Source organism: Staurois parvus, unplaced genomic scaffold (assembly GCF_062004578.1).
Source record: "Staurois parvus isolate SC_StPar_1 unplaced genomic scaffold, SC_StPar_1.0 ptg000241l, whole genome shotgun sequence".
NCBI lineage: Eukaryota > Metazoa > Chordata > Amphibia > Anura > Ranidae > Staurois > Staurois parvus.
Genome location: NW_028318037.1, coordinates 55,106 through 73,492, shown reverse-complemented (window position 1 = coordinate 73,492; position 18,387 = coordinate 55,106). Strand labels below are relative to the sequence as shown.

General features: G+C 48.0%; 1 protein-coding gene across 1 annotated transcript in view; it reads left to right on the top strand.

Annotated features, from left to right (window-relative positions):
• LOC149459971 (golgin subfamily A member 7B-like) overlaps positions 1-15,107 on the top strand; it is a 37,314-nt gene extending 22,207 nt beyond the window's left edge. The window contains exons 3-4 of the mRNA XM_089680318.1: positions 10,430-10,531; positions 13,999-15,107. Coding sequence (XP_089536444.1) covers positions 10,430-10,531; positions 13,999-14,109 — 213 coding nt within the window. The 3' untranslated portion in view covers positions 14,110-15,107. The remainder of the gene's footprint in view (positions 1-10,429; positions 10,532-13,998) is intronic.
• The last annotated feature ends 3,280 nt before the right edge of the window (positions 15,108-18,387 follow it).

Below are 18,387 nucleotides of genomic sequence, written 5' to 3'. Positions count from 1 at the left end.
GGAGTTGGCCCCCAGGTTCGCACACATCTCAGGAGGGATTTTGGCCCACTCCTCTTGGCAGATCCTCTCCAAGTCATTAAGGTTTGGTGGCTGACGTTCGGCAACTCGAACTTTCAGCTCCCTCCACAGATTTTCAATCGGATGAAGGTCTGGAGACTGGCTAGGCCACTCCAGGACCTTAATGTGCTTCTTCTTGAGCCGCTCCTTTGTTGCCTTGGCCGTGTGTTTTGGGTCATCGTCATGCTGGAACACCCATCCACCACCCATTTTCAATGCCCTGGCCGAGGGAAGAAGGTTCTCACCCAAATTTGATGGTACATTGCCCCGTCCATCGTCCCTTTGATGCGGTGCAGTTGTCCTGTCCCCTTAGCAGAAAAACACCCCCAAAGCAGAATGTTTCCACCACCATGTTTCACAGTTGGGATGGTGTTCTTGGAGTCATAGGCAGCATTCCTCCTCCTCCAAACACGGCGAGTTGAGTTGATGCCAAAGAGCTGGATTTTGGTCTCATCTGACCACAACACTTCCCACCAGTCCTCCTCGGCATCATTCAGATGTTCAGTGGCAGACTTCAGACGGGCCTGGACATGTGCTTTCTTGAGCAGAGGGACCTTGCGGCACTGCAGGATTTCAATCCTTGTCGGCATAGGCAACACAAAAAATGCCCCCCCCCCCCAAGAGAGAGACTTGCCATCACAGCTCTCCGAAATGAAACCATTTTTAGATGTCTTCATTCCCACCGACAGCCCTCTGCTCCATCAGTGCTGCCTATATCACTCACCCGACTCCCTTCCCGGAGTCTCAACGCCACTCCCTCGGCTCCCCTCACTCCGCTCTGCTCTTCCACCTGCTGCCCAGCCCTGGTGTCCCTTGCAGCCTCCTCAGACACACCGCCACCCGCTCCTGGTCACCGCACAGGAACCGGTGGCTGAAGGCTCAGGGCGTGCAGTACAACCAGTGTCCCTTCTTCCAGGGGGCCGCGCCACCCCCCTGAAAGATGCTGCCCAAGGCAAACGCCTCTTTTGCCTCGCAGTAAATTCGCCCCTGGGTAAAGATTGAAGGCTTTTGGCACCCAGAAGTGTCAGATGCCAAAAGATTCTGCTGGAGGCTGTAGCTCTTCAGAAGAGCTGGTTATTATTGACCTCTCCCAACTTAAATGGGTGGTCATATGACCGCTGTGATTGGCTGTTCCAGTGGTCACATGGTCAGGGGCTGGTCCTGTCAGCTACTGATTGTTAGTGGGGAACGAGAGTTGTCCTTGACAGCTTGGGGGTGGGAACACCCAGTGATGCATATGTGCAGGGCATGGGCATTAAAGCCCACCTATTTGCCACCTCATTACATGCGATATGTGGGCAGTAACAGGTTAAAGGCTAAGTACACCTTTAAGAAAAAAAAAAATAAAAGCAAAATGTGCAAATATATATATATAATTTTTTTTTCCACTGGATCCTGCAAAGCATTGCACTCACAATCAGTGGCTGGCTGGTGCAATGCCAGGCTCCTGCAGCCTCTTCCTCCAGCTCGCTGTCTGTAGCTCTGTATTGGCTGCCGGAATCCTCAATGGACTCTGAGTGTGCTGAACATCGCCCTTGTGATTGATAACTGCAAGTCCGTCTGTGTCCATTTGGGGCCATGCACCCATGCTGATGTCACATCGGGAGCAGCGGCCATGCCCGTGCGGCCGCTGCATCCCAATTGACAGCAATGGGACTGCCTGCATGGAGCACCTGTGCATTCCCATGCAGCCCCTACATGGGGAATGGATTCCTACACCTCGTGTGAACAAGGCCTTAGATGACAGGTGTCAAACCGCGGCCCTCCAGCTGCGGAGAAACTACAAGTCCCATCATGTCTCTGCCTTTGGGAGTCATGCTGTTAACTGTCAGCCCTGCAACACCTCATGGGATTTAATAAAAGAGATTTTAGTGAGCGCTACCAAAAGAGCAAAAAGGTGTATATATATATATATATATATATGTAAATACATATATACACACATACATACACACATAAATGTATATGTATACAAATAGATAAGCAGCTGATACACCGAAAGGTAACCAAAAGAAAACCTCCAATAATATATATGTTCAAATAAGTTGGTGCAGCGCTAAACAGTAATACATATTAATAAACATATTGCCATGCAATTTCAAATGAATGTGGATAGGTGATATCACCTTAAGGTGATTAATCGTGATGTATAGTTCAAAATAATAATCGTGTGGATCAATCAGAGATCACAGTTCCAAAGTGTGTGGACGTCCTGATCCGGGAGTGACAACAAGTGCAAGTCACACGAATGGGTAAAAAACGCACTCACCAGATGTGCGTTTAAAAATGCACAATATCATATCCTGCGTCATCAGGTTACGGTTTCTCTGGTAATATAGTACTCAGAATTGGATCTGTCATCAAAATTTTCCAGTTATTATTAATAATACTGGCTATCTTTTTATATTGTGTGGAATAATTAGTTATGAAAGGGCATATCCGCTTTTGTTTTTGTGTGGAAATGGTGTTCAACATCAAATCTCTGTCAGATTTCCCTATGATGTCAATGGTATGGTTCAGGGTAGATTCATCATACCCTTTCTCAACAAACTTCTCTTTGATGATTACTGCTTGCTTATAGTATGCATCTACTTTGGTACAGTTGCGTTTGATTCTGGAAAACTGCCCCTTTGGAATATTGCGTAACCAAACGGGGTGATGGCAGCTGTCCGTTGAAATGTAACCATTTCTATCAGTTGGTTTGAAGTAAGTTTCCGTCTCTATTTTACCATTGTGATTCATTAATACTAAATCTAGGAAATTGACACTGACCCGACTGTATTCAAACGTAAGCGTAATGTTTAAAGAATTAAAATTCAAAGTGGTGAAAAAGTTTAATAATGCTTGTTCTTCACCGTTCCAAATGAGGAGGATGTCATCTATATATCTACGATAAAAAGAGAGTTCCGGCCACTCTCTTGCATAGATGACATCCTCCTCCCACCTGGCCATAAAGAGGTTTGCCAGGCTGGGGGCAAACAGCAACTGGACATCTAACCACAGCATACCCTGAATACATGGTCAGTAACTCTTTGGAACTTTTTGAAAGTTTGTTTTTTACCATTTGCACCTATTATCCTTGAATAAAAGGTACCTTAAGCAATATCACACTATGTAGTCTCTCATTGGGCACTCTGTGTGAGTGTCATCATTCACAGTGCCCTTTTGGAGGATAGATGACCCTGATGGTGATACCTGGTAGCGGTTTCTGGTGACCTTTTCTGTGGAGCTGGGATAGTGATTCGTATGGCAACCTGACCCGAGATCTGATGACCTTTCTATAACCTGATGACGCAGGATATGATATTGTGCATTTTTAAACGCACATCTGGTGAGTGCGTTTTTTACCCATTCGTGTGACTTGCACTTGTTGTCACTCCCGGATCAGGACGTGCACACACTTTGGAACTGTGATCTCTGATTGATCCACACGATTATTATTTTGAACTATACATCACGATTAATCACCTCATGGGATTTGTAGTTCGGCGAGGGCTGCAGTTTGACACCCCTGCTTCTCCAGTCTCTTTCATTTGTTCTTTGGTTTTCTTTCTTTTTTTTTTTTTCTTTCTTTTTTTTGTGCTTCTTTTTTGTCGTTTTCCTCCTTCCTCTTCACACTTTTTATGATGGTTTCCTTTCTTGTATTCTCTGATTCCTTTCTATTATCTTGTTTTCATATTCGCTGAGTTTATAAATTAGTATTTCGGGTTGTAGGCGTAGATTAGGTTATCCGTACCATTCTTCTTATTCAATAGTTTTTGTTGTAGAGTTTTGTGCAAATATATGGATACGAAGAAATGGATACAAAAGACAAAACTCTACCTTGACGGTACATCTGTGCAGGCGTGGCATTGCTGCCGAATATTACGTATTCTTTCTCTTTAAAGAACTCTACTTTTTCTTCTTCATTGATGAATAACGTGCCCCCCCAGAACGTATCAGCCCCTCCACCCCACCTTCTATTACAAGTTCTCTCCCGTCCCAATGTGCCCCCCCCAGTACATATCAGCCCCTCCACCCCACTTTCTATTACAAGTCCTCTACCGTCCCAACGTGCCCCCCCAGTACATATCAGCCCCTCCACCCCACCTTCTATTACAAGTCCTCTCCCATCCCAACGTGCCCCCCCAGTACATATCAGCCCCTCCACCCCACCTTCTATTACAAGTCCTCTCCTATCCCAACGTGCCCCCCAGTACATATCAGCCCCTCCACCCTACCTTCTATTACAAGTCCTCTCCCATCCCAACGTGCCCCCCCAGTACATATCAGCCCCTCCACCCCACCTTCTATTACAAGTCCTCTCCTATCCCAACGTGCCCCCCAGTACATATCAGCCCCTCCACCCCACTTTCTATTACAAGTCCTCTCCCATCCCAGTGTGCCCCCCAGTACATATCAGCCCCTCCACCCCACCTTCTATTATAGTCCTCTCCCGTCCCAGTGTGCCCCCCCAGTACATATCAGCCCCTCCACCCCACCTTCTATTACAAGTCCTCTCCCGTCCCAACGTGCCCCCCAGTACATATCAGCCCCTCCACCCCACCTTCTATTATAGTCCTCTCCCGTCCCAACGTGCCCCCCAGTATATATCAGCCCCTCCACCCCACCTTCTATTATAGTCCTCTCCCGCCCCAACGTGCCCCCCAATACATATCAGCCCCACCACCCCACCTTCTATTACAAGTCCTCTCTTGTCCCAACGTGCCCCCCAGTACATATCAGCCCCTCCACCCCACCTTCTATTACAAGTCCTCTGCTGTCCCAACGTGCCCCCCAGTACATATCAGCCCCTCCACCCCACCTTCTATTATAGTCCTCTCCTGTCCCAACGTGCCCCCCAGTACATATCAGCCCCTCCACCCCAACTTCTATTACAAGTCCTCTGCTGTCCCAACGTGCCCCCCAGTACATATCAGCCCCACCACCCCACCTTCCTCACTGATCATTCTATAAGGCCTGGTTCACACCAATGCGGTTTTTATATTACTTTTTTGCATTTTTACAGTCCATTTAACATGGTTTATTATGGGACACGATCAGCTCTGCTTTTTTAAGCTGTTGCATTTTTTGGAAAGGTTCGGGAACTTTTTTTTAAGCCCAGCAACAAGTTGGCCTAAAAAAAAAAAGGAAGAAAACGCAAAGGGCGCCTCAAACAGCGCTGCAAAATGGACAAACCGCAAACTTCATTGTTGTGATCCAGGCCTAGCTCATAGGGCGGTTGGGTGTCCTCCTAACCTCTACGAAGCCCATACCTTTCCATCCATCCTCAAAACCCTTCTAAACCTTTTGTTTGTTGTCTCCATTTTGAATTGTAAAACCTCTTCTGTTCTTAGACCTTTTTGTATCCATATTTGTGTGTTTTTTCCTTTAATTGGCTCAGTGTGTGTCCTTCAAGTGTGTAAGTCTCAACATTGAGCTGCACAAAGCCCCCTAGAATGGCCCAGAATAGCCCCTTATGGTGTAAAGTTCTCGAGAGTCTGGTCCGGTTCCCAGATCCTGGAGACAAAAGCGAGGAGCCGGTAAGAAGGTGGATTCCTCTCCAGGAACTTCCCGGCGGTCTGTTTTGCTGATAAATGTTACATAGAATCTGAACAATGGTTGGAAGTGCTCTCCAGCCAATAAGTGGACTCAATGGGTGGCTGCTGGTCCACACAATAGAGGCACCATTTTCAGGCAGGCATACAAGTGTGCTAACCAGGACTTCCTTCAGCAGATAGAACATCTTCCAAACGTGTATTTTTCATGTTGTGTCTAGTTCAGGGTTTCTTATCAAGGGTTTCATTGAACTCTAGGGTTCCTCCAGAGGTTGCTAGGGGTTCCTGTCTCTCAGAAAAGTTCCCACCAACATCATTGATCTTTTTAGTTATCTATAAGGGGGGTAATTCTTCCTACTGACCAGAAGTGTAAGCAGCATTCTTCCCAGTGACCACAACACTCATGTATCGTGAGTTGTATATATGGTTGTCACTCTTGTGATGCATAGCCCCCTCTGCACTGCATAGCCGGTATTCACTAAAGTGTTAAAGGTAACCTGGAAACACTTGGGTTGGCTCCACCAGGGCCGGGGTTGCTACTAACAGAATATACCTATCTTTTCATGACGCAAGACCTGCAAGAGTTTAAATATATTTTTATGGCAATGGACACCCAAGTTACCTACTACATCTACGAGGTGGTCATAAGGTTTTGAGAGTTTTATAACACGCCAGCAAATGGCAGCACAAGGCTACACGCACAGTCAAGGGGAGCACCGACCTTCATAAGTCAATGTGCCAAAAGACATCGCCCTGTGTACATCAGGAGCTGTGTAATTGGTGTGGTTCTGACCACACCAATAGACATCGCCCTGTGTACATCAGGAGCTACTAGTGCCATTCTGACCACACCAATAGACATTGTCCTGTGTACATCAGGAGCTACTAGTGCCATTCTGACCACACCAATAGACATTGTCCTGTGTACATCAGGAGCTACTAGTGCCATTCTGACCACACCAATAGACATTGTCCTGTGTACATCGGGAGCTGTGCAACTGGTGCCTTTCTGACTACTCCAATAGACATCTCCCTGTGTACATCGGGAGCTGTGCAACTGGTGCTATTCTGACCACGCCAATAGACATAGCCCTGTGTACATCGGGAGCTGTGTAACTGGTGCTATTCCGATCACGCCAATAGACATTGCCCTGTGTACATCGGGAGCTGTGTAACTGGTGTGGTTCTGACTACGCCAATAGACTTTGTCCTGTGTGTACATCAGGAGCTACTGGTGCCATTCTGACTACTCCAATAGACATCTCCCTGTGTACATCGGGAGCTGTGTAACTGGTGCCATTCTGACCACACCAATAGACATTGCCCTGTGTACATTGGGAGCTGTGTAACTGGTGCCATTCTGACCACACCAATAGACATTGCCCTGTGTACATTGGGAGCTGTGTAACTGGTGCTATTCTGACCACACCAATAGACATCTCCCTGTGTACATCGGGAGCTGTGCAACTGGTGCTATTCTGACCATGTGCGCTACCATGTCTGCCATTTCATCATGGACAGCAAGTTAGAACAAAGAGCAAATGTGAAATTCTCAAACACACAAGTTTCACCACCGGTAATGATCCTCAACATGAAGGATGGATCATCCACGGCATGCTGATGGAGTTCTTGGCAGACTTTGACATGGTGTTCTTTCTGTTTCTGGGTCACAAGCCTGGGGACGAACTTGACAGCAACATGGTGAATGTTCAAATCACATGTGAGGATTGCCTGGACTGTCCCATATGACACACCGACAATGGCAGCAATGCAGTGGATTGTTCTCTGACCATCATCATGCACAAGTTGCCGAATGGTTTCCACATTTTTGGGGGTTGAGCTCGTTGAAGGTCTTCCTGATCTCTAGTTGTCTTCCAGCGATGTTCTGCTCTTGAAGTGCACGTGCCGCTCAAAACACCTCAAATTACTCGTTTCAGCATCGCCATAAACTTGCTGAATCGTGTCAGATGTCTCTGTGGCAGATTTACCCGGTTTCATGTAGAATTTCACGTTTGCTCTTTGTTCCAACTTGCTGTCCATGATGAAATAGCAGACGTGGTAACACACGTGGTCAGAATAGCACCAGTTGCACAGCTCCCAATGTACACAGGACGATGTCTTTTGGCACACTGACTTATGAAGGTTGGTACTCTGTGTGACTTCATTCCCTTCACTGGAACTAGGGGACCAAGTCCAACCCCTGAAAAACAACCCCACACCATAATCTCCCCTCCACCAAACTTTACACTTGGCACAATGCAGTCAGACAAGTACCGTTCTCCTGGTAACCACCAAACCCAGACACGTCCATCTGATTGACAGACAGAGAAGCGTGATTGGTCCCTCCAGAGAATACATCTCCCTTGCTCTAGAGTCCAGTGGCGGCGTGCTTTACACCTCAGCATCCGACGCTTTGCATTGCACTTGGTGATGGAAGGCTTTGATGCAGCTGCTCGGCCATGGAAACCCATTCCATGAAGCTCTCTACGCACTGCTGTTGGGCTCATCTGAAGGTCACACCAAGTCTGGAGGTCTTTAGCTATTGACTCTGCAGACAGTTGGCGACTTCTGCGCACTGTGCGCTTCAGCATGCACTGACCCCGCCCTGTCATGTGACGTGGCCTACCACTTGGTGGCTGAGTGGCTGTTGTTCCCAGTGGCTTCCACTTTGTTATAATCCCACTAACAGTTGAGCATGGAATATTTAGTAGCCAGGAAATGTCACAGATGGACTTATTGCCCAGGTGGCCACCTATCACGGGACCACGCTTGGAGTCACTGAGCTCCTGAGAGCGACCCATTCTTTCACCAATGTTTGTAGAAGCAGTCTGCATGCCTAGGGGCTTGATTGTATACACCTGTGTCCATGGAGCAGCACAGTGGCTAAATGGTTAGCACTTCCGCCTGGCAGTACTCGGGTCGTCGGTTCGAATCCCAGCCATGGCACCACCTGCCTGGAGTTTGCATGTTCTCCCTGTGCCTGCGTGGGTTTCCCCCAGGGACTCAGGTTTCCTCCCACACTCCAAAGACATGCTGGTAGGTTCAATGGATCCTTTATAAATTGGCCCAAATATGTGTATGTATGATTGTGAGTTAGGGACCTTAGATTGTGCGCCCCTTGAGGGTTAGGGACTGATGTGAATGTTCAATATATATGTGTGAAGGGCTGCGTAAATTGACGGCGCTATATAAATACTTGAAAAATGAAGAATTGTTTGAAGATTTTGCTTTCCTTTGAATGACTTCATGAATATTTGGTTGTAGTCGCACTGTTTCTGAGAACTGCTGTACATCTGTGTTGCATGGAGTCCCCCAACTTCTGGCCCCTGTGATCAGGTATTCCAGCCCAGGATGATTGGACCACATTCCACAGTTCTTCTCTATTTCTTGGTTTTGCCTCAGAAACGGCATTTTTGATGTCACCCCACAAGTTTTCTATTGGATTAAGATCCGGGGATTGGGCTGGCCACTCCATAACGTCCATCTTGTTGGTCTGGAACCAAGATGTTGCACGTTTACTGGTGTGTTTGGGGTCGTTGTCTTGTTGGAACACCCATTTCAAGGGCATTTCCTCTTCAGCATAAGGCAGCATGACCTCTTCAAGTATTCTGATGGATTCAAACTGATCCATGATCCCTGGTATGCGATAAATAGGCCCAACACCGTAGTATGAGAAACATCCCCATATCATGATGCTTGCACCACCATGCTTCACAGTCTTCACAGTGTACTGTGGCTTGAATTCAGTGTTTGGGGGTCGTCTGACAAACTGTCTCCGCCCACTAGACCCAAAAAGAACAATCTTACTTTCATCAGTCCACAAAATGTTGCGCCATTTCTCTTTAGGCCGGTCAATGTGCTCTTTGGCAGATTGTAACCTCTTCAGCACGTCTTTTCTCCAACAGTGGGACTTTGCGGGGACTTCTTGCAGATAGCTTGGCTTCACATCGGCGTCTTCTAATTGTAACAGTCCTCACAGGGAACGCCACACCTTCTTTCATCTTCCTGGAGCTGATTGTTGGCTGAGTCCTCACAGGGAACGTCACACCTTCTTTCATCTTCCTGGAGCTGATTGTTGGCTGAGTCCGCCCCATTTTGGCTATTCTTCTATCCATTCCAATGGTAGTTTTTCGCTTTCTTCCACGTCTTTCAGGTTTTGGTTGCCATTTTAAAGCATTTGCCATCATTTTAGCTGAGCAGCCGATCATTTTCTGCACTTCTTTATATGTTTTCCCCTCCAATCAACTTTTTAATCAAGGTACGCTGTTCTTCTGAACAATGTCTGGAACGACCCATTTTCCTCAGAATTTCAGAGAGAAATGCACTGTAACCAGCATGTACAACATTTGCTGCCTTCCTTCCTTAAATAAGGGCAATAATTGCCACCTGTTTATCAAAGAATGAATGACCTCACTAATAGAACTCCACACGGCTATTATTGTGAACACGCCCCTTTCAATGAGGGATTCAATGACACAGAATCAGCAGCATGCATGTCATGACTGTTGGGTCTGTTGGATTTCTATGACTCTACTACACCTGCTAGGAAATTATTTGCCATGTAGAAATATCATTTCCACCAAAACCAGTGATTGATCCGGTTAGTGATGTCTGACTGCTAGTATTTTCAACACAACTGTCTATATTAGAATCCATTAATCACATGTAATCTCTATATTGTATATATTTAGTATGATTATTATTGGTACGGCATTGACTGGTATTAATATTCCCAGAACTTCCGGCTGGCCGCCCGGATCTTCCACGGTTCCCCCCGATAATTCAGAATTTCAGCGTATTCCTATTCTCATCCAGCCTCTATTTCTGTGTTGAAGGTTTTGAAGAAAATCTCAAAATACATCCAAGAGCAAAATGAGAAGATCTACGCTCCCCGAGGTCTCCTAATCACTGATCCCGTAGAACGAGGAATGCGTGTCGTATCCTTTTTGTAACAATTTTTTTTTTTTTTTGCATCGGGTCGGGTAAGTGTTCGTTGTTTTACAGTTGCAAGAAAAAGTATGTGAACCCCTTGGGATTCCGTGGAGTTTTGCATGAATTGGGCATAAAATGTGCTCTGAACGTCATCTAAGTCACAACAATAGAAGAACACAGTCTGCTGAACATAATACTACACAAACATTAGATGTTGCCATGGTTTAATTGCACATAACAGGTAAACATTCACAGTGCAGGGAGGAAAAAGTATGTGAACCTTTGGACTTAATAACTGGTTGACCCTCCTTTGGCAGCAATAACCTCAACCAAACGTTTCCTGTAGTTGCAGATCAGACCTGCACAACGATCTGGAGTCATTTTTACAGGACGACCTAGGGAGAGTAGCAACAGTGCTAAACTTTCTCCATTTGTAGACAGTCTGTCTTACCATGGACACATGAACATCAAGGTTTTTGGAGATACCTTTGTAACCCTTTCCAGCTTCATGCAAGTCAACAATTCTTGATGGTAGGTCTTCTGAGAGCTCTTTTCTGCGAGGCATGGTTCACATCAGCCAGTGCTTCTTGAAACCAGTAAACCCAAAACAGGTGTCAGCAACACATCCAATATCATCACACTGATTGGAGTCAAGGTTGGCTCACTCCTGGCTCCAATTAGCTCAGGGAGAAGTCATTAAGCTAGGGCCTCACATACTTTTTCCTCCCTGCACTGTGAATGTTTACATGTTATGTGCAATTAAACCATGGCAACATCTAATGTTTGTGTAGTATTATGTTCAGCAGACTGTGTTCTTCTATTGTTGTGACTTAGATGGACTTAGATGACGTTCAGAGCACATTTTATGCCCAATTCATGCAAAACTCCACGTAATCCCAAGGGGTTCACACACTTTTTCTTGCAACTGTACACTTTCTACTGGCTGCTATCCTGATTGGTTCTAATGTCAAAAGGTGCTTTAGTATCTTAGTGTGTTACCTGCATTAAGGTAAAAAAACCTTCCACAGGTTGTCCCCCCCCCCCCCCAAATACTTACCCTGTAGTCCTGAATTGATCCAGCGCTGTGCCCATCTGCAGCAGCGCTCTCTCTCCCCTCTCACGGGCTCAGAGACAGTAGATGGCTCCTGCTGCTGTCAATCAAATCCCATGGGGAGAAAACAGGGGGTGGGACTGAGCCACTCTGTGTGTGTCTATGGGTGCACACAGCCCAGCTTGGGAGCAAGCCAGCAGGTGCGCCCCCTATAGGAAGCGGATTCCTATGGTGGCGCACAGGGAAGAGGAGTAGCCAAGATTGTCAGTGCGGGACCCCAGAAGAACCCCAGAACCAATAGTATTGCACAGAGCAGGTAAGTATGACAGTTTGCTATTTTAGTTAAGAAAAAACTTTATAAATGCTTTAATGATGCAGCTGTAATACTGCATGTCACGCGAACCGAGAGCGCAGGGAGAGAGCACACGGAGACAGATTGCACGGAACCCGACGTGCCGGTGTTTATTGGGGTACAGACAATAGATCCGTTAGTCTACAGATCCACACCAGACACAGCAACACAGTAACGTTCTTTGGAAGGCAATATGGAACAACAGGGAGCTGGTAGTTCACAGTGTTCAGTAAGACAGGGGCGTGGCAGTTTCGTGGGACTTCGGGTTCCTGGGGAGAATTGGGCTCAGTCTTTTGGGCAGCACGGGGTTAGTCCACTTACTGGATGCGGGGAGCTGGACACGGAGGGTTGCAGTCCACACAGGCAACACAGCAGAGGGCAGTTCAGGCAGGCGATGGGTAAGTCCGGGCACACAGCAGAGGGCAGACTGGCAGGCGATGGGTAAGTCCGGGCACACAGCAGAGGGCAGACTGGCAGGCGATGGGTAAGTCCGGGAACACAGCAGAGGGCAGACTGGCAAGCGATGGGTAAGTCCGGGTGCACAGCAGAGGGCAGTTCAGGCAGGCAATGGGTAAGTCCGGGCGCACAGCAGAGGGCAGTTCAGGCAGGCAATGGGTAAGTCCGGGCGCACAGCAGAGGGCAGACTGGTAGGCAATGGGTAAGTCCGGGCACACAGCAGAGGGCAGACTGGCAAGCGATGGGTAACTCCGGGTGCACAGCAGAGGGCAGACTGGCAAGCGATGGGTAAGTCCGGGTGCACAGCAGAGGGCAGTTCAGGCAGGCAATGGGTAAGTCCGGGCACACAGCAGAGGGCAGACTGGCAAGCGATGGTTAAGTCCGGGTGCACAGCAGAGGGCAGACTGGCAAGCGATGGGTAAGTCCGGGTGCACAGCAGAGGGCAGTTCAGGCAGGCAATGGGTAAGTCCGGGCGCTCAGCAGAGGGCAGTTCAGGCAGGCAATGGGTAAGTCCGGGCGCACAGCAGAGGGCAGACTGGCAGGCAATGGGTAAGTCCGGGCGCACAGCAGAGGGCAGTTCAGGCAGGCGATGGGTAAGTCGGGGCACACAGGAGAGGGCAGGCTGGCAGGCAATGGGTAAGTCCGGGCACACAGCAGAGGGCAGACTGGCAGGCAATGGGTAAGTCCGGGCGCACAGCAGAGGGCAGTTTAGGCAGGTGATGGGTAAGTCCGGGCGCACAGCAGAGGGCAGTTTAGGCAGGCGATGGGTAAGTCCGGGCGCACAGCAGAGGGCAGTTTAGGCAGGCGATGGGTAAGTCCGGGCGCACAGCAGAGGGCAGTTCAGGCAGGCGATGGGTAACTCCGGGCACACAGCAGAGGGCAGACTGAGAGGCAATGGTTATGTCCGGGCGCACAGCAGAGGGCAGCTCAGGCAGGCAATGGGTAAGTCTGGGCGCACAGCAGAGGGCAGACTGGCAGGCGATGGGTAAGTCCAGGCACACAGCAGAGGGCAGTTCAGGCAGGCAATGGGTAAGTCTGGGCGCACAGCAGAGGGCAGTTCAGGCAGGCAATGGGTAAGTCTGGGCGCACAGCAGCGGGGCAGACTGGCAGGCAATGGTTAAGTCCGGGCGCACAGCACAGGGCAGTTCAGGCAGGCAGCAAGCCTGGAGGATGGGGGGGGAGAACCAGCTCCGTGACACTGCACAAATGCAATATGGGTGGCCATTAAATCATAAAAACTTAAAAAAAAATCATTACATTTTCCAGGAAATCCCAACTTTTAGTTGTCAACAATACGCCATGATAGTAATTCTGTACAATGCCCAGTACGCGGAGTTCGAACCATGTATGGCCTGCATAAGTCAAAATTCCTATTTTTTTTGCTGTCTTGCAGACCACTCTGGTTATTTTCCGCCATTGTCCATTCCGAATGGATACCAAATGTTGCATTGATACCTTTCCATTGTGTCCCTACTAATGAGGACCCCTGTTGCTGTATTCATTCTTGGAGAACGTAGGTAAGTATTGCTGTGTGTGTATAAAATCCAGAGGCCCTGGGTGGAGGTAGGAGTGACCAATCACACAAGTGTCTTCCTTGATCCCTTCTATTAAAGATCGAGATCTCCATCTATGAAGACCGATGCAGTAGCGGCAGCAGCAGCAGTGGGAGCTCCAGCAGCACCAGCAGCGCCGGCGGCGGCGGAGTAGCCAGTCGTGCCCGATGACTGGCAGAGAGTCCCTGCGGGGACCTGTACTGCCGAGACGATGGCCTTTCTGAAATTCGAAGACTGCGATATCAGAGCACCAGGTTCTAACTGTAGATAGGACTCCTTGTAGCCGGACACGACGTGGAGCATCTGTAACGGAACCGGACCCCAACTGCACTAGGGTATTTCCGTTAGATTCCCTGTCTGAACACAGATCCATGGCCACCACTGCTGACCATACAAGACGAGACAGCACCAGGCTTGTATTAAAACAGGAAATAGACTGCTTTATTTTAACAGACACAAGATATATACACAGGGCGGGGCAATACATTTAGTAACAAGAGACACATCCTAACAGACAGTCCCATCAGGGGGAAGGGCTGCCGGAAACACCCCCCACCAAGCCAATACACATAAACACATACATCCCATAATAGTTTGCTCCCAAGCAAGACACAATAGAACAATGGGACTTCGTGGCAGTAAACAATGAACAACCCCCCCACCCCACCTATACCTGTCTACACAATATCAGGACATTCCACCCTGTACCCCTAACAGGCACAGGGTGACTTACACATAATATGGATATGGGGAGCTGAGAAAGGGGTCTCCCCACCTCTCCAAAGGGGGCTGTGTTCCATGGGCCCCCACACCCAAAGTCACTCCCGTCACAACTTCACAAGGTTTCCATCGACTTCCTTGACAAGAACCTGAACGAATCGAGCAAAACGAACAGACGCACCTTTTAATGAAGGCTTCCACCGTTCCACCCGCCATGGAACGTGCAATCACATAGGTTTATATATTCTAGTTTCTATTTATTTTTCACATAAAGCAATTCTAGGTGCTGCGTATGAAATGACGCATCATCTCCAAACGTTACTTTGTAGCTGTAACTGGGATACATATCAATCTTCTGCCTGATCTAAGGAACGTATCGTGGAAAATGAAATCTATTTTAGGAAATATATATATATATATCACTGAGATTAAAAACCATTTGGATGATACCTGCATGTTTCCACAATGGAATCTGTAACCACAGACTAATTACTAGATGTTTCCTGTATTTATAACAAAAAAAAAATAATAATTCAACCTATTAGGAATGCTTCCATTGACGGAGATTTCTGAACAACTCAAGTTGGAGAAAACTCTCAAGTTCAACTTCCTGACCCGAAACCTCATCTTATTCTGTTGCCTTAATTTGAATAAATGTGTAGACGATTGTACACATCTCATTGGAAGACAATGACTTGGAGCAGAACCCTTTTACCATTGGACGTTGGTGTAATAATGGAGATTAATGAGGTATTTTCCATTGTGCGGAGAATTGTTCATGGGTGATCATGTAGTAATGTTTTGGGGGGGGGGTTCCTGCATTCTTCCTTCCCATGACTTGTACATTTGTATCTCTGGTGGTTTTACATAACGGTGTGATCTCCGGATGCCATTGAAAACCTAAAACTGAACTACGGGTAAAGGAAAAGCCCACCATTGCAATGATTCTGCACCCCCATTCCATTGGGTTACCTGCTCGTTTGTGTCTAGGGGGACGAGGCAAAGCAGGTTTACTTTGGGGGTGCAGCCCTACGGCAAGGGCTTGGGCTTTAATGGCTGTGTATTATCTAGTAGTAGTCACATTCAGTTGGACCTGTTGTGTAATGTTGACCTTTTGTAGCTTTCCCCAACCACCTCTTTAGTTCGAATCAGGGTCAGGAACATAGCCCAGCATTTATATCCACAGAGGTGGCACGCCTTCCTGTGGAAAGGCAAATGTTATTGTCCAAGGACCGGATTGGAGGTGTGAAAATGGTGGAACCACTATGCTATACTTACATAGTTCCAGCCTTGGAGGTCAAGAAGGCTTCATCTATGTAATACTTTGATTTACTTGGCTGAAGGTGCGTATTGTTATCAAAAAGCCACTTTAGATGTCACGGTCAGGAGTCAGGCTCGGAGTCCAAAAGCTTTAATAGTAGAGGGGCTCCCACCGATCAGCAGGACAAGTATACAAGCAGGTCACCCTGGCGGAGCTCACCCGAAGGTGCAGGGTCTAAGTACTAAACACCAGAGCTCCTGATGGTGGAGATGGGTTTTGCTGCGTGTTAGTACCAGGTCATGGTCCTCAGGGTCGCCCGACCAGGAGGTGAGCAAACCCAGGTACAGTAGAAAATATAACGGGTTGGGATCACGCAGAAGCGTAGTCAGTAAACAAGTCAAAGGACGGTAACAAGTAGTCACAGGTTGGGATCAAGCGGAAGCGTAGTCAGTAAACGAGCCAAAGGACTGTAACAAGTAGTCACAGGTTGGGATCAAGCAGAAGCGTAGTCAGTAAACGAGCCAAAGGTCGGTTACAAGTAGTCGCAGGTTGGGATCAGGCAAAAGCATAGTCAGTAAACAAGCCAAAGGTCAGTAACAAGTAGTCGCAGGTTGGGATCAGGCGGAAGCGTAGTCAGTAAACGAGCCAAAGGAAGGTAACAAGTAGTCACAGGTTGGGATCAAGCGGAAGCGTAGTCTGTAAACGAGCCAAAGGATGGTAACAAGTAGTCGCAGTTTGGGATCAAGCGGAAGCGTAGTCAGTAAACGAGCCAAAGGAAGGTAACAAGTAGTCGCAGGTTGGGATCAGGCGGAAGCGTAGTCAGTAAACGAGCCAAAGGAAGGTAACAAGTAGTCGCAGGTTGGGATCAAGCGGAAGCGTCGTCAGTAAACGAGCCAAAGGAAGGTAACAAGTAGTCACAGGTTGGGATCAAGCGGAAGCGTAGTCAGTAAACGAGCCAAAGGAAGGTAACAAGTAGTCGCAGGTTGGGATCAGGCGGAAGCGTAGTCTGTAAACGAGCCAAAGGAAGGTAACAAGTAGTCACAGGTTGGGATCAAGCGGAAGCGTAGTCAGTAAACGAGCCAAAGGTCAGTACCATGTAGTCGCAGGTTGAGATCAAGGGGAAGCTTAGTCAGTAAACAAGCCACAGGACGGTAACAAGTAGTCGCAGGTTGGGATCAAGCAGAAGCGTAGTCAGTAAACGAGCCAAAGGTCGGTAACAAGTAGTCACAGGTTGGGATCAAGCAGAAGCGTCATCAGTAAACGAGCCAAAGGAAGGTAACAAGTAGTCACAGGTTGGGATCAAGGGGAAGCGTAGTCAGTAAACGAGCCAAAGGAAGGTAACAAGTAGTCGCAGGTTGGGATCAAGCAGAAGCGTAGTTAAGGAAGAAGCAAAAAGTCGGTAAAGAAGAGTATCAAAGATGAAGACGGCAGCAGGAGAGACAAAAGTGAGATATTGGCTGGAGAGAGCATAATAATCTGGAAAACAGGAACTGCAGAGACGTGGCTTAGGTAGGAAGTTCATGGGAGGAGTAAAGAGTTCAAAGATGACCAAAAACAAGGTACAAGGCAAGATTGGCTAAAGCAGGGGTCTCCAAACTTTCTAAAGACAGGGCCAGTTTTTTTACCTTCAGACTTTACAGGGGCCAGACTCTGGCAAGTGGGAGTGAAAAACGACCTGGTATCAGTGGGAGTAAATAATGCCCCGTTGTTGACATCATTAGTGTTTGTGGAAGGAATAGTGTCCAATCATTGGTGCCAGTGGGAGGAATAGTGCCCCATCATTGGTGTCAGTGGGAGGAATGGTGTCCCACCATTGGTGTCAGTGGGAGGAATAGTGCCCCACCATTGGTGTCAGTGGGAGGAATAATGCCCCACCATTGGTGTCAGTGGGAGAAATGGTGTCCCACCATTGGTGTCAGTGGGAGGAATGGTGCCCCACCATTGGTGTCAGTGGGAGGAATGGTGCCCCACCATTGGTGTCAGTGGGAGGAATGGTGCCCCACCATTGGTGTCAGTGGGAGGAATGGTGCCCCACCATTGGTGTCAGTGGGAGGAATGGTGCCCCACCATTGGTGTCAGTGGGAGGAATGGTGTCCCATCATTGGTGTCAGTGGGAGGAATGGTGCCCCACCATTGGTGTCAGTGGGAGGAATGGTGCTCCACCATTGGTGTCAGTGGGAGGAATGGTGCCCCGGCACTTGTCAGTTGTGGATAAAATAGTGCCTCAAGGGCCGGATAGAGGCAAGCAAAGGGCTACATCTAGCCCCAGGGCCACAATTTGGAGACCACTGGTCTAAAAGGTCAGAAAGGAGCTATCCAGCATCTCAGGTAGTTCAATAAGGAGAATTACTGCCAGACACAGCAGAGGTCCCAGGTTCAGATCTTGGTCCTGACAGTAGAGATGGTAAATTGCCATTATATGTGGAAGACAGAGGGTATCGAAGGCCTCCACCCCTATCTAGTGATGG